General features: G+C 36.9%; 1 protein-coding gene across 1 annotated transcript in view; it reads left to right on the plus strand.

Moving 5' to 3' along the window:
• MAN1A2 (mannosidase alpha class 1A member 2) overlaps nucleotides 1–17,022 on the plus strand; it is a 160,258-nt gene that overhangs the window by 81,465 nt on the left and 61,771 nt on the right. The window contains exon 6 of the mRNA XM_058660113.1: nucleotides 14,725–14,819. Within this exon, the coding sequence (XP_058516096.1) occupies nucleotides 14,725–14,819 (95 nt within the window). The remainder of the gene's footprint in view (nucleotides 1–14,724; nucleotides 14,820–17,022) is intronic.

The following is a 17,022-nucleotide window of genomic DNA, read 5'->3' on the forward strand; positions in this document are numbered from 1 at the left end:
TGGCTCTTCAGGAGCTTAAGATTCTGGAGAACCAGGACAGCAGCCTGGAAACCATGGGCCTGGTTCTGCGCTTCCCTGGCCCAGAGCTGTTTGGCAACTCACTGTGCCTCCCTGACCCTCATCTGTACTGAGGAGATAAGGGTTGAAAACACCCAGCACCTCCTTCATTCTGCTTTTATCTGTATTGTGACTATAACAAAGGACAGGAAGTTGAGGAGAAAATATGGGGGTTGGAGAGCATAGGAATGTAATCTAATCCAGAAAGAAGATGCTTTCCCTGGGATCAGTTGCAAGGTTATTCCTCAAAGTGGAAAAAGTTACAAGGAATGAGTCTTTTGGAGCCATGATGATACGCTATTGATCCTTTTACTCCTTAGCACGTCCTGTGGGTGACTGAATAGGTCCTAGCAGCTGTGGGTGTTTTAAGGGAGAAGAGCCAGAAACAAGTGAAATCTTCTGTGAAGTAGTATCCGCTGGAGCTGGTCTTTGAGTACGGTACCTGAGCTACAGTCTGTCCTCTGTAGGGAATGTCTTTACTCCTGATGGCACTCGCTGTGATTTTTGCTGGGGATCACTTTGTAGAATCGCCTAGCCAGCTACAGTTGCGTCCATTATAAGAAGATCTTGTTCCTTTGTATTCTGCATCAGAACTCTTCCTTTTTTACATTGGTCTTTAGCATAAGGCTCAGTGAGTTCAAGAGGCATTAAGAAAGGCCAAAACAAAACAGATGTAGATATTGCTTTTTAAAAGAATTTCATTTATTTATTTATTCTCATTTTATTTGAGTGACAGACAAATCAAGCAATTGTCCTTTCAACTTCTGGCTCATTCTGCAAATGCCTACCAACCCATGGGGCTGGGCCAAGCTGAAGTCAGGAACCCAGAACTCAGTCTAGATCTCCAAATGGTGGGTAGGGACCCAGGTACTTAAGCTGTCATCCACTGCCTCCCAGACTGTTCATCAGTAGGAAGCTAGAATTGAAAGTGGAGCCAGGACACAGCAGGCGTGCCTGGTTTGGAATGCAGGCATTCTACGTGGTGTGTTTACTGCTGTGCCAAGTGCCTGCTCTGATGCTGCTCTTGTGTATCTGTGAGGCCGTGTGAGAGAGATCTCCTCAGTCCTGTGGATGTTTTTAAAAGAAGATTTATTTATTTTGTTTGGAAAGGCAGATTTACAGAGAGAAGGAGAGACAGAGAAAGATCTTCCATGCACTGATTCACTCCCCAAGTGTTTGCAACAGCTGTAGTTGAGTCAATCCAATGCCAAGAGCCAGGAGCTTTTTCCTGGTCTCCCAAGTGGCTGCAGGGTCCTAAGGCTTTGGGCTGTCCTCGACTGCTTTCCCAGGCCACAAGCAGGGAGCTGGATGGGAGGTAGAGCTGCTGGGACACAAACTGTCACCCACCAAGTCATTGCACTGGGCCCTTTCTTGATTTTCTTAATTCTGTCAGCAGAATCTTTAGTGATGTATCATTTTCATCTTCTTTGGTTATTTTGTCTTAACCTTCAAATCCTTATTTTCAGTTTCTTTGATTTTTTTTTTTTTTCGTTTCTGTGCATTTACACATAACACCTACATGAGAGACCTGGATTGAATTCTTGGGAAGTGAATTAGCAGATGGGCCATCACTCTCTGTATACCTCTCAAACAAAATAATAAGCAAAGATTAAAAGAGACTCTACAATTATGGATTTATCCATTTTTTATTTTAGAGCTGTCATTTTATGCTAAATGCATTTTGGAGCTGAGTTCTTTTATGTGTGTACTTAGGACTATCATGTCCTCTTGGTATATTAACTTTATTCTTCAGTTTGTAAAAATTGGATATAATCTGTTAAGTCTAGTTTATGTGATACTAATGTCATTCTGAGTTTTGGGGCAGTTTTTAACTTGTATTTGTCTGCTTTCAATTTGATTTTCCTATACATAGAATAGACAGTCTAAGTTTTTGTGGTTAGTTCATTTGCATTTAGTGTAACTGCTGGTTCCTCATTTCTATTTGTCTTTTTGTATTATTTTTTTGTGATTTCATTTATATGTATAATTGACTTTATTGGAAACATTTTTATTTGAAACCCAGAGGTAGAGAAAGAAGAGGACACACACAAAAAATGAGAAAGAGTGAGTGAGAGAGAAAATTTTCCATCTGTTTTCTAAATGGCCACAATGGCCAGCGCTGGACTGGTCTGAAGCCAGGAGCCAGAAGCTGTACATGGGTGCAGGAGTGTACCTGCTTTCCCAGCCACACTAGCAAGGAGCTAAATTGGAAGTGGCCCAGCAGGGGAGCCCTATGCAGCTCCATTACCAGGTTTGCCCCATCCCTCTATGGTTCTCATGTGTGCTGGTTGGGTGCTGTGTCTGTCTGGCATGGACTGACTCACCTCGGCATTTGCCAGTGGATGCTGTAGCCTGGCAAGCCTAGCCTGGCCCCAGTTCCAGCTCACACTGGTGGGGGCTACAGCCTAGCTTAGACCAGCCAACTCCCAGTCCTGGCTCTAATGTGAAATGGCTTGTGTTGCAGCCCAACTTGGCCTGACCCCACACTCCATTCTGGTTCTCAGATTTGCCAGCAGGTGATGTGAGCTGGTCTAGTCTGGCTCCCTGCTGACCTGAACTGAATGTATGCTGGTGGGTACCATTACCTGGCCTGGTCTGGGCTGCTCCCTATTGTGGTTCTTGCACTCAGCTGCAGGGACTGTGTCCTGACAGAGGAGTTCCCTATGCTCCTCCATCAGGATCTCTCCAATGCCAGATCCATGAGTCCCTGGGTCAGCCCTACTTAGTCCACTTCCTGTCCTGGCAGGAACAGTGGCCTTTCCTGACCAGCCTTTACCCATTCTGATTTTTACTGTTGGATGTTACAACCCAGCCAAGCCTTGTCCACACCCAGACACAGCTCACAAATGGCTTGGCAGGTGCAGAGACCTAGTCCAGCCTGTCCTGTACCTACCCTGGTTCTCATGACCACCAGTGGGTGCTGGGAGTCTAGCCCAGTCTGCTGCACCCGAGATCCAGTCTACACTTGTGCTGAGGGACACTGCAGCCATGTCCAGACCAGATTATAACACCCGCTCCAACTCCCACACTCACTGGTCGAAACCGCAACTCAGCCAGGTGTCCTCTTAGCTCCCAACTAGCTTGTGGCCTGGGAAGGCAGTCAAGGACAGCCCAAACCTCCGGACCCTGCACCCTCATGAGAGACCCAGAAGAAGCTCCTGGCTGTGGATCAGCGTAGGTCCGGTCATTGTAGCTACTTGGGGAGTTAACCAGCAGATCTAAGATCTTTCTCTCTGTCTCTCCTTCACTCTGTAAATCTGCCTTTCCAATAAAATAAAGAAGTCAGAAAAACAAAAAGTGGGCTCAGAGAAGTTGAATGAAATAAAGGATTTTAAATGACCATGATAAATATACTAAAATGTCTATAAATAAAATGGAAAATGCATATGAAGACATGAGGAATTTTTTCAAAGAAATGGAAAACTATCAGGGTCAGATAGAATTTTCAACAAATCAAAATCAAGCAAAGTTTATGAAGAATATTTTCAACAGGTTCACAATTACACTACACAGAGCAGACAGAAGTTAAAAAAAAAGGGACCAGAAGATACAAATTATCTGAACTGAAACTTTAAAAAGGGGAAAAAGGCACAGTGCTGACTTCTGATTTCTAGTCTAGCTTGTAATAATCTTCGATTTCACCACATAATCCTGTTACATGCATATGTGTTAATGATTATTGCATTTTGGAGAATTTCTTGTCAATGTGTAATGCACCCATTTATCCTTGATAATTTTCCTTGCTCTGAAGTCTGTTCTGTCTAAAATTAGTAGAGCTACTCATGCTTTTTTTTGATTAGTATTATCATAATGTACCTTTCTCCATCTGTTTACTTTTAATCTGTATGTGTCTTCATATTCATAGTGGGTTTCTTGCAGAAAACATAATTGGGTTTTATTTTTTGATCCGCTCTGAAAATCTCTTTTGGGTGGTACTTACACAACATTGTTATTCATGAGGTGATTTTTGATTTGTTTGGGTTAGTATCTACTCAGTTTGTTGTTGTTTTCTCTTTGTTGTGCTTATGATTTGCTCCTATTTTTGCCTCTCTTCCTGCCTTTTATGTTGACCTAGCACTTGATATGATACTTTTTCCTCTTGCATGAGAATATAAATCTTTTTCCCTACTTTTTGAGTGATTACCCTAAAAATTTCAATATTCATTTATAATTCCTCTAAGTCCACCTTCACATAAAACTGTCATACTTCATACAAATTTCTTTTAATAGCAAAATAATCTCAATTACTTCCTTTTATCTCTTATATTTCTAATACACATTCAATGTGTAGATATGGGTAATGTATCGATGGACATACATAAATGACCATGCTGTTGCTATTATTTTGAGCCAATACTTATCTGTTAGATTTAAGAATGAGGAAAAAACATCATTATTTTACCTTCACTTGATTTTTGACTTCTAGGTTGGATGTCTGTTAACTCTATTGCTTATTTTGCTGTGCCAAAGGTTCTGAATTTGACAATAGTCCCATTTGTTCAGCTTTACTTTTGTTGCCTGTGCTTTGTGGGGGGGGAGGGTCTTAATGCAAGAAGACATCCCCTGCACTAATGTTTTGGAGTGTTTTCTTACAGCAGCTTTGTAGTTTAAGGTCTTAAATTTGGGTCTTTGATTCATCTTGGATTGATTTTTGTATATGGGGGCAGATACGGGTTTGATTTCATTCTTCTAAATATATACCTCCAGTTTGCTGGCATCATTTGTTGAAGAAATTATCTTTACCTGTCTGGTTTGAGAACTTTTATTAAACATCACTCGACTGTATGTATGTGGACCAATTTCTGAACCCTCTGTTCTGTTTCACTGCTCTGTGTATCAGTTTGTCCGCCAGTGTCATGCTGTTTTAATTATTACAGCTTTGTAGTAGACTTTGAAGTCAGATATTGTGATGCCTCGGCTTGACCTTTGTTGTTCAGGACCACTTTGGCCATTCTGGCCCTTCTGTAAGTCCATATTTTAAAGTTGCTTTTTCTAATTCTGTAAAGAGTGCTATCGGCGTTTTGATAGGGATTCCATTGAATCTGAAATTGCTTTAGATAGTATAGACATTTTAATGATATTAATTCTTTCAATCCGTTAGCAAGAAATACCTTTCCACTTGCTTGTGTCCTTGATTTTTTATTAGTGTTTGATAATTTTTTATTATAGAGATCTTTCACTTCTGTAGTTAAATTTATTCCTAAATATATGGCTTTTTTTTTTTTTGGTGTGGCTATCGTGAATGGAATTTTTCCATGAATTCTACAGTAGTTTACAAAGAAAGCTGCTGTTTCTTGCATGTTTATTTTGTAACTTGCAGCTTTACAGAATTGGATTATCAATTTTAATAGCTTTTTGATGTTTAGGTTTTTCCTTGTGCAATATCATGTAATCTGCAAACATGGATAATTTGACTTTCTGTTTTCCAATTTTGATGTCCTTTATTTCTTTCTTCTCCCTAATTTCTGTTGCCTAAGCTTCCAGTATCATATTGAATAAGATTGATGAAAGTGGATATCCTTGCTTTGTTCCAGATGTGAGGGGAAAATACTTTCAGCTTTTCCTCATCCGGTATGGTAATAGCTAGCAGTTGGTTTGTCATATAAAACCTTTGTAATTTTGAAGAAGTCCCTATTGTACATAAGGTGTGAAGGGTTTTTAACTTGGGAGGGGGGTAGGTGTGTTTAAGTTTTACCAGATGCTTTCTTTGCCTCTGTTGAGATGATCATATGATTTTTGTTCTTCATTTTACTGATATGAGTTACAACATTTATTGATTTGTGAATGTTGAGCCTCTCTCGCATTTTGGGGATAAATCCTGCTTGATCATGATATATGATCTTTTTCATGTGGTTTTCAATTTATTTTGGTAATATTTTGGTGAGAATTTTTGTATCTATGTTCATTGGGGAAATAGATTTGTAGCTTTCTTTTCATGCCATGTCTTTGCTTGATTTGGATATCAAAGTAATGCTGGTTTCCTAGTTTGATGAGCATTGGAGTTACTTCTTCTGAATGTTTTGAAGAATGTAGTAGTAGGGCCTGGCATGGAAGCCTAGTGGCGAAAGTCCTTGCCTTGCATATGCCAGGATCCCATATGGGCACTGGTTTTAATCCTGGCTTCCCTGCTTCTCATCCAGCTCACTGCTTGTAGCCTGGGAAGGCAGTTGAGGACAGCCCAGAGCCTTGGGACCCTGTACCCATGTGGGAGAGCTGGAGGAGGTTCTGGGCTTCTGGCTTTGGATTGACTGAGCTCCGACCATTGTGGTCGCTTGGGGAGTAAATCAATGGATGGAGGATTTTCCTCTCTGTCTCTCCTTCTCTCTGTATATCTGCTTTTCCAATAAAAATAAATACATCTTTTTTTTTTTAAAATAAAGAATGTAATAGTAAAGCCATCAGTTTCCAGACTTTTGCTTAATGAAAGACCTTTAATTATTGTTTCAATCTCATTCCTTTTTATGTGTCTGGTTAGATACATAAAAAATTTATGTAGCTAAAAAGTAAGAAACACTCATGGACGTAGTTGAGTGGAGTGGGCCAGATAGGGAAAGGAAGGCCCAATACCTACTTTTATGGAATAATGTGACTACCTTGAAGGCTTATGAAACTTAAAATTCCACATGGAGCTTGATATGCACTTCCAAGGCATCCTGGGAAAAGGGCCATGTTCAGACCTATAGGACACAGGTTTTTGGGGCTGGGCCTTGTGCTTTGTCATGTCTAGCCCAGATAACTGCCTTATCGCATGTCAGTGTTATTACTTACTAGCTTCCTAGCCTTTGTGTGATATCTCTCTGTCTCTTTCTCTCTATTTCCCCATACACACACATTGAAGGAATTATTATTCTAACTTAATCCTAAGGTTAATTCTACTCTGCCTATTTTGCCCTTTTTTTATGCTTTGGTGTTTGAGGTCTTCTTCCTCATTCTATGTGCCCTGTCCGTTCTAGTGTGACTTCAGCTAGCTCCTTAACTTCTACAGTATTAAGTTTCTTCATCCATGAGAATGTGAGATATTTTCCTGCAGAATTACTGTAAAGATTAAATTATGTGACAGTGCCAAACATAGCAAGTTTTACCTTACTTTTCTTTTTGCTTTTTTGCACATGGATATTCTGCATTGGTAACACAATTCTTTCATGTAGTTTAAAATAAATGGCATACATTAATGTCTTACAATACAGAGTATTAAAAATTAGAGACAATATATATTCTCTTTTGACTTTATAATAGAATTTTGCTGGCCAATTTGTTTTGCTCTATGAATATTTTACATAAAACATCTACTTCATACCTTTTTCTAGAAGTATAACTGTCCTTGAAATGTGCTAAAAATAAATAAAACACAGAAAAATAATTTGAATAAGACATTATTCGGCTACTGGGTGGGCAGTGGGTTCCTTTATTTTATATAAGCCAGAAAATTAACTATAATTTATAATGTAACTAAGTACTTTTAGTGTGCTAAGGTAGTATTTATAATAAAGAACATATTGCATTCATACTATTCACTGGTTTAGGGAACCAAATGAGGGTTATATGCCATCTTAACAAGGCATTCTTCTCTTCTGTTGATTTATTAATATCATAAATGTGAAGCTTTGTCATTTTATTTTCTCAGAACAAGCCTGTTTATATTAAAGATTCACAGTTTAGAAAAAAATCTTCATGATTTATTATGTTTACTTGATTCCAGCCTCAAGTATAGCATTGCTTTTACAAGATTGTCTCTTCCCATTTTTTTAAATAGTTATCAAAGTGGCACTGCTTCCTGAGATAATAAAGTAATTTGTGTGGATAATGGCACCTGAAATCTGTCAGATGAAATAGAGAAATGGTTATGTGGAGTTTCATATATATCCATGGATAATAAAAACAAAAGAAATGAAACAACCATAATAATTTTTTTTTAACAAAACTGAAAGATGGGGCCTGGTATGATAGTCTAGTGGCTAAAGTCCTCTCCCTGAACGCGCCAGGATCCCATATGGGTGCTGGTTTGTGCCCAGCAGCCCCACTACACTTCTAGCTCCCTGCTTGCGGCCTGGGAAAGTATTCAAGGACAACCCAAACCCTTGGGACCCTGTGCCCTTGTGGGAGACCTGGAAGAAGCTCCTGGCTCCTGACTTCAGATTGGTTCAGCTCCAGCCATTGTATCTGCTTGGGAAGTGAATCAGTGGGCAGAAAATCTTTCTCTCTCCTCCTCTCTGTATATCTGCCTTTCCAATAAAAATAAATAATTTAAAAAATTCTAAAGCATAAATATGCTATAAGTAAGACTATTCCTGAATAAGTTTGACGGGTATTTTTGAAACTAAAGTTTTATAAGTTATGAAATAATTAAAAAAATTTATCTTGGTTTAAATATCAGCTTAAATATAATTGTTATTCCCCTGTGACACTAATTTTTGTTTTAATCTGAAGAAACCTGATTTTACACCCCAAATTGCTGCTATTTCCCTTGGAAGTTTGACATTATTGTTTTCTATAGATGTGTTGGTAGTTGGGCAGTACTCTGCTCAACTTTGCTCACACTTTAAAAATATTTTTAATAATTTTTCATTTTTCTCTTTAGTATTTGTGACCATATGTACATTTCTACATGTTCATGAATGTTTAAAGTTACTGTACTAATAACAATTTGTACTTTATTATCATGATTGTGATGATTGATATGCTGAGAAAAAAGAGTTTGGAGCTGCCATAAAAGCTAGAAACTTTGGGCTGAAATCTAGGACTAGAGTACATCACAGAGAAGATTCCCCAAACTCTGCATACAGCTCTGTATTTCCTGGAACTATATGTTGATATTGAAGTTGATTAACCTTTTTAGGTGTATGAGATAGAAGATTATCAATATTAGATGTAAATGATATTATCATTATCAAGTTGCATTTGCAGATTTCAGACATTGCAAACAGTAATGGAACATAAGCAAAATTTTGTAAGAAAATTCAACAACTTAGATACAATGAACACATTCTCTGAAAAATGATCTCATGAAAATTACTTCAAGATAAAGGAAGAGACATGAATAGCTTCATACGATGTATTAATTCACAATAAATAAAACTATGCCATAAAATTGGCAGCAAGTTAAATATAGCTTTATTCATGAATTCTATTAAATGAACAGGGTGGTTAAGGAGGAAATACCAGCAGTGTTCTGTAAAAATCTTTAATTAAGCAAAGGAAAAGGAGCACCTCCCAACTCCTCCTGAGGGCAGTGAAATACTAACATCACAGAGGAGATGCGATAGATCGTATAGTCCCTGCACTAAATTCACTGAAGCATCTGATGAGATGCAGTACCCACTAAGGATTAAAATCTTTTAGCAAACTAGCAATAATAGCAGGGTTTTCCCCCCATTCTGACAAGGAACACCTACAGCAACCTTATCTTGGTAAAATACTGATATGTTTTTTGATCAGTGATTGTAAATCAACGAAGGCCCATTCTTGATACTTATTCATCTTTATATTGAAGGTACTAGCGTTGCAGTAAACATAATGTTATGTTGTGTAGCTTTTGCTTTCTGTGAATTCCTGAGGTTTTTCAGGAGACACAGCATGTTGTCTGCAAAGGTAGTTTCATTTGTTTTCCTTTCCCTCTGTCCTGCTAGGAGCAGTCATCATTGCCCTCACATTGCAGTTTATACTGATGGCCCAACTGATACTGGCCACTATTCTTCAGAGTTTCTGGAAGGTAGCTGACACCCCCTGTAGACTAAATGGATTCTCTACCATCTCTTATCTTCAGCCTTTCTTTTTCTCTTAGATGAAGAGGAGACTTGGAAAAGTAATTATGTGGCATTTGTATTTTTTTTAATAGCAAAAGATGGACCAAGGTTTCTTGTTTGTTAAACATAGTAACAGTTGCAATCGAAAGTAAAAGGAGTACTTTCTGAAGAGGTCAGAAGTTATAACAGAGACTGTCTGAGATTTTCTCACCTTAGAAACCATCGAGTCTGTATGCTTCTGTTAAATCATACTCTTGTGAAACTGTTGAGACTATGTCCCCTTATGTCCCTGTATATTTCATAGCGTTACGCCATTCTAGACTGTCACTCTTCATTCTCTGACTGGTTAAAGACCTTCAAGGTCCTGTAGAGATCAATTCATGTACAATAAAATGTACCCACTTAAAATGTGTAATGTGTAATCTTATGTTAATCTGGTTAACCTATGTTAATCGTATAGTTTGAATTTTTACAAATATATGATAAGCTGTTAGAGTTTAAGTATGTTGTTTTTGGAAAATTATTTGGTGGTGCCAGATAAACATATAGAATTTAAAATATTCTGATTAAGCCATCCACTTCTGGGAATCTGTTATCTGGATGTGACAGATATGTAACATAGACAAAGCTGTACACACAGTAGGTGTATGAAACCTTGTGTCTAATGCTGACGTTTATGAAAGCGTGCCATGCAAACTTGTTAGCCTGCGAGAGTGGAATCTTAGATTTCATTATGAGTTTTCAAATTGCATTTTGTGAGTTATTTGTGAACCTGTTTCTGCCTCTTTGTGTTAATTGCAAGTTTTGTGGTGACCTTGGCCTGTGTAGTCTTTATATGTTTATTCACTGTAATGATGAAAACTCATCCAGAATGCAGTGTAGAGTCAAAGAGGGAAACCGAAAGAGAGTTGAAGGAAAATAGATTGAGATACTTCAAATAATATTTTGTGGACCTCAAATATGCCTAACTAAATCAGTGATCAGTCTTTAAAAAGATGCCAAAAACAAGAAATAATATAAGCTCCCAAAGAGGAAAAAAGCAAACAACTGATTGCTTAGAAAAGAATGACAGTTCGCAACATCGAAGTTCGCGGCAGTGATAAATTCCAAAAGACATTAGAGAAATGTTGCTACATTGCTGATATATAAAATCTGCCTTCCCAGAATTTTTTATTAGCCAAAATATCATTCAAGAGGTAGAGTGTGAGATACAAGACAAAGAGGTACCTGTGTGTGTACACACATTTATATGCACATCCATATATGTATATACAATACTTTATTAATTCATATGAATATGCAAGTAAAATAGTTTGAGGAACTTAATTTTTGCATATAAAAATGAGCTCTGGAGGTGGTATGCCTGGGTTAAATTCATTCTAACTATTTGCTGTATGAACATGTAAAAATGTATAATTTGTCCATTTTTACCTCAGCTTCTTATTCTGCGGAACAGTAATAATCTCTGGGTAATTGTGAGGAAGAAAAGTAGAAGTGAATCATTATTGCCACTCCAACCGGTTTGTAGAATAGTAAACATTTTTAAAGTTTTTGTAAATTAAAATTGAATATCTTAGGGAGATGATGTTACTATGGAAAAAAGAGGGTGGGAATTTACTTGTTTATAATAAATCTCTGTTAGTTTGGCTTATTTATTTAATTTATTCAATCCTGAGATGTTCTAGGCACTCTTTTAAGCATTGATGACATGAAAGGTAATTAAAAAGATTAAAAGGGCCCGGCGGCGTGGTCTAGCGGCTAAAGTCCTCGCCTTGAACGCACCAGGATCCCATATGGGCACCGGTTCTAATCCCGGCAGCTCCACTTCCCATCCAGCTCCCTGCTTGTGGCCTGGGAAAGCAGTTGAGGACGGCCCAATGCATTGGGACCCCGCACCCGCATGGGAAACCTGGAAGAGGTTCCTGGTTCCTGGCTTCGGATCGGCATAGCACCGGCCGTTGTGGCTCACTTGGGGAGTGAATCATCGGACGGAAGATCTTCCTCTCTGTCTCTCCTCCTCTCTGTGTATCTGACTTTGTAATAAGAATAAATAAATCTTTAAAAAAAAAAAGATTAAAAGAATGCTTCTTACAGCTTGCACCGTGGTGTGGTAAGTGGCCAATGGACAAGGTGGCTATGTGAAAGAGTTTGTGTAAAAAAGCATTTAATTGTTCTTAGGGAATGACAAAAGGGACTGGTGCATCTGAAGTTGAGTGTACAGGGGACAAGTGTGTGCTGTAAGGGGTGGGACCTTAGACAATGTGGATCCATCTCTTATAAAAGGTTTGGCTTTTGTAAGGACTGTGGCTTTTACTCTGAATGAGATAGGAAGTCATTGAATGATGCTAAACCCTTTTGTTCTCTAACATTTCAGTGCTAGTTTGAGAAAAGGGTTTGAAAGTGTTACCTTATTAATAAATAATATAATAAGCAATTGAAACCTGTTCTAATGTGTCTTTCCTGCTTAAGAATTTACAGTGGAAACAGGCAGTTGGCGCAGCAGTTAACATGCCACTTGGGATGATGGCATGCATATCAGAGGGTCTACATTGAGTCCTGGCTCCACTCTGATTCCGGCTTCCTGCTGATGAGCACTGTAGGACTCACCCTGGCGAAGACCTCGGTTGAGGTCTAGGCCCCTGACTGGGCTTGGCCCAGCCCAATCTATTGTGGACATTTGGAAAGTGAGGTGTTCTTTTCACTCTGCCTTTCAGATAGATAGATAGATAGATAACAAAGCTTGAGAAATTCTAAAATAAAGAAAACAAGATTTATAATGGTTTTGTGTTACTTAATATGTTCCCTTAAGTTTCATTACTTTAAATCTTGATACTTTGTATCTGTTTAATGCTGTATCTTTCATTTCATTCAGATCCAGAATCAATTCTTCCAATCTTTTTTTTTTATAAAGGATTACTTATTTTTATTTGAAATTCTGATATACAGAGAGGAAAATCTTTGTTCGATGGTTTACTGCCCAGTAGCTGCAACAACTAGAGCTGAGCCAGTCCGAAGCCAGGAGCCAGGAGCCTCTGCTGGGTCTCCCACATGGGTGCAGGGTACTGAGGTTTTGGGCTACCTCAGCTGCTTTCCCAGGCCACAAGCAGGAAGCTGGATGGGAAGTGTGGCTACTGGGATTAGAACTGGTGCCCATATGGGATCCTGGTGCATTCAAGGCGAGGACTTTAGGTGCTAGGCTATCGTGCTGGGTCCCAATTCTTCTAATCTTAATTTTTCTAAACTCAGGGCTAGTTTTAGGCTGAAAAGAGATTTATTTAATTTTGGTACCCTTTGCTTTTATATTATTTGCCCTCATTGCATAGTAAAAACTAGCTGGTGTTAACTGTTGTCTACAGAAATATTTCTCAAAATTGGAATTGCAGTTCCAGCATATTTACCACTAACTGAGTTTATATATTTGTGAATAAATTAAGGTCACTGACTAGATGAGGCTTTTTTTTTTATCATGGTATTAAGATACTTTCTTTTTGAACTGTTTCATTGGTTATTTATGTATGTTATTTATTATTAAACGTAGTTGAAAATTAGAATATTATTAATTCTAGATTTAAGATGGAATGCCTTTGAGTTTGCAAAAATTTATATTTGTAGGTCATGTTGCCAGCATCAGTATTAGTTTTATCTGAAGAAAAAGATACAGAATTAAGTAGATTTTTTAGGGAAGAGGCTTTCTCGTTTTATCCTCATTATAAACCATATGAGGTGATGTCTTTATAAAAATGTACATGTGGCTATGTCTATATGTATGCATGTATATACGCACATGCTTATACATCCACAGAGGAAAATGAACCTTTGCTTTTCTGAAGAAAATATTAAAAGTTTTAGATTTTAAAATCTTCTCGGTGTATTTATGTTGAAGTACACAGTGAAGGAAATGGTAAAGTGTAGGTTTATAGCTAATTAAATAGTTTAGCTAAGTAGATTTTCACCTTATTTAAGGAAACCTTCAGAATGTGTTTATTTTTTCTGTTTTGCCTACTTGTCTAAACTGTCTTCTAGTACTTTTCATCCAAATAATATCAGTATGCTGCGTTGAATATAATTCTAACTTAAAAGTTGATGTGTTTACACCTTCAAATTGTCACTATTTGATAACTATAATTACAGTTTATTAAAAATATTTGGCTGCAGTAAAAAGAGCCTTAAGTAACTGTTCAGTTTGGAATCTGCTTGAGAGGTGGTAGGCTTAAGGCCTAAAGGACAACATGTGGTCCTGTCTAATATTGTAAGCCTGTCAGTTTGGAGTCTATGTCAGTAGCTTTCAAACGAGAACACACAAACCTATTAGGACATACTAAGAAAATAATAGAAAATTTGTTAGCCATATTTTGATATTAGTACCTAATTTGAAAAGTTTTGGAACCATTCATATTATGCAGATTTTTGTTTGGGATACTAAATGGCCATATGTGGGACTTAAAATTGTAGCATGTGTATGTAAATATGAAATGTGAATGCTTTATTTCCTGTTTGTAATGTGGTTAGACCTTAATAGAAAATGTTAAGACACAAAATGCTTGTGGTATTTCAAAGGAACTTCTACACATTGAGTTTCACTTTTTTTTTCTAAATATTTGAACTAAACTTGTCTGTCTCAGATTGAAAATTTCATAGCCTGATTTCTCTCCGATTTTTGCCAGCTGAAAATACAGATAATGCCAGTGTTGGAAGTCAAGCCTTTTCAGTTGGTTGTTGCTTTAGGTCTTCACCTGCTGGACATCTGTAAAGTGTCCTCAACACAGACTTTACAATCGGTTTCTCAGTGCTGTAAGCTCTTTTCTAACCATCAGTGCTTTGGTGTACCCAGTTCGTTGTGGTGTGTGTATTATGAGAGGTTGCAGTAAGCAAATACCTATTGATGGCTACCGTTTTCAATATTCATGTTTTTTTTGAATCTCAGATATTCAAGACTAAAGCAGTACAGTTGGCTGAGAAACTTCTTCCTGCCTTTAACACACCTACTGGGATTCCCTGGGCAATGGTGAATCTGAAAAGGTAAATTCTGTTTTATAGCATTATTCTTGGCCTGGGAAAATTAAATGAACTGATTTTTCCCCTTTTCTAGTCTTAAATTTTTTTTAATGACTAAAATTGTTTTCCTCTGATGCAATGAACACAATTACCTATTTTTAAAAAATCTGTCCTTTGCTTCAGAACATATTAAATTTGCCTTAATATTATTCTAGTTTCTGCTCTTTTTTTTTTTTTTTTTTTTTGCTGAGTCTCTGTTTTTTTCTTCATCTGTATGTTTTTCCAACATTTGCTTCTCTTAAGAATTACTTATTCATTTATTTTTTCGGGAAAGGCATCTAAGTGTTAAGAGTATGGAAAATACATGAAAATTTGACTCTTGCTCTTCCTAAACTCAGACCTCTGAGAAGTAGTTAGAAACATTTTCGTGGAAATGTGAATTTTGACAACTTCATTTGTTAAAAAAAAAAAAAAAAAAACTAATCTGTGTTAGTCATTTCTTTCTAATGGAGAACTTTAGAGTTTGGATTTGTGTTGAGAAATCAGGGTTAATACTAACAAGCATTCTAACTTTATTCGATGATTTCATGTTCTCTCCAAGACATAGATTTCCTCCTTTGTGCGGAGAGGGCCGACTGGAGTCCACGCAGCCTGCATCGCTGCACGGGCCCGCGGAGGGCACCTGCTGGCTGCCTTTCCTTACTGTCAGGGAAGATTTTTGATATTTTCTTCAAGTCAGTGGCAGCTTAAATGGCCTTTTTACATACTAATTAAAGACTAATTCTGACTAAAAGACAACCTTGGAGGACTTGCGTTTTTGTTGTCTGTATAGAAAAACTAAAAAAAAATTAAAAATAAACAGAAATCAAATTTCAATTGCAAAACCTCAAAGTTGAGATTAAAAATAAAAGAAAGGTTTTGTAAAGAATTTCATACCAGGCATTTTATAAGCTTAATTTTCATTTAGCTTATTTGAATTTTTTTGTACAACTAAACAATTTTACTTGAGTTTATGTATATCCATGTATGTGACATGCATGGCATTCAGTTTTTAATGAAGACGTCTCCCTTTTTTCCACCTCCAGGATCAAGTTTGTCACACACAGACCTTTTCCCAATCTTACTTCCTGAACATCAACCCATGCTTTACAATCTAGCATGTTTCTCTTTTGTGATGTAGCTTTCTTGAATTGTTTTTTAGAATGGTTGTTTTTCTGCTTCATATTTTGGCACCTCATCTGATAAAGCTAAATCAGTCTTTGTGTTGACTGCAAAAAATGAGGCATCAGAAAGTAATACAGTAATTTATTCTTTCATTTCCATACAATGACATTTATTTCTTTCCAGCATTTTCTTACTGTAAATACTGGCATCCTTTTCCATCCTTCTGTGTCCTTTTCTGCAAGTGATTATTAAGAATATGATATCAGAATCGGGGCATATGGCTTTTAAAAATCCCTACATGTGTGATTATCAGATAAAAGGGATATGTTTTTAAAATTTGATACTGCTAAAATGCTTTCCAAACAAGTATATCATGTTTCCATTAACAACATGTGCAAGTTCCTGAACATCTGTATGTATAAGTTCTTTATAATCTGGGTATTCTGGTGACTAGAAGATGTAACTCATTATTACTTTAATTTATATTTTCTGACTAGCAAATTTGAACATTATGTAAATTTATTGGATATGTGTATTTACTCTTCTGAGAATTGTTTATTTTTGAGTGTTGCTTGGGTAGTCTTTTTTCTCATTAATTTGTGAAGTCCTTTATAATTTATGGAATTAATTCTTTTCTCCATGCTCTGCTATGTGTCTGTTGTCTGTGTTTTTAATATAGGTTTAAAATTTTTATTCATTCAAATACATCTCCTACAATTTTAGGTTTATAATTATGGTTAAGGTCATTGTCTGCACCTACATTTGTATATTTTCCTAGATTTCTATGGAACTGCATTTATTTAAAAAAATTAGTTGTAGTTTTTAATCATGTTTATCAACTGCTGTTTCTATTTCACTGAGAATTTTTTTGTTTTTTTTATTTTCAAAATATATTTCTTTTTTTTCTTTTTTTTTAATTATATTTTTGACAATCTTTACATAGTTAATTAGGGTAAAAAGGTTCAAGGGCTATAGGAAAAGTGGATAAGAGTATTATTTCCATATTGTTTCCTTCATGTTTAAAGGAGGGTATTAAGGGAGAAGGCCCACCCAATTTCCCACC

This window comes from Ochotona princeps, chromosome 2 (assembly GCF_030435755.1).
Source record: "Ochotona princeps isolate mOchPri1 chromosome 2, mOchPri1.hap1, whole genome shotgun sequence".
Lineage (NCBI taxonomy): Eukaryota > Metazoa > Chordata > Mammalia > Lagomorpha > Ochotonidae > Ochotona > Ochotona princeps.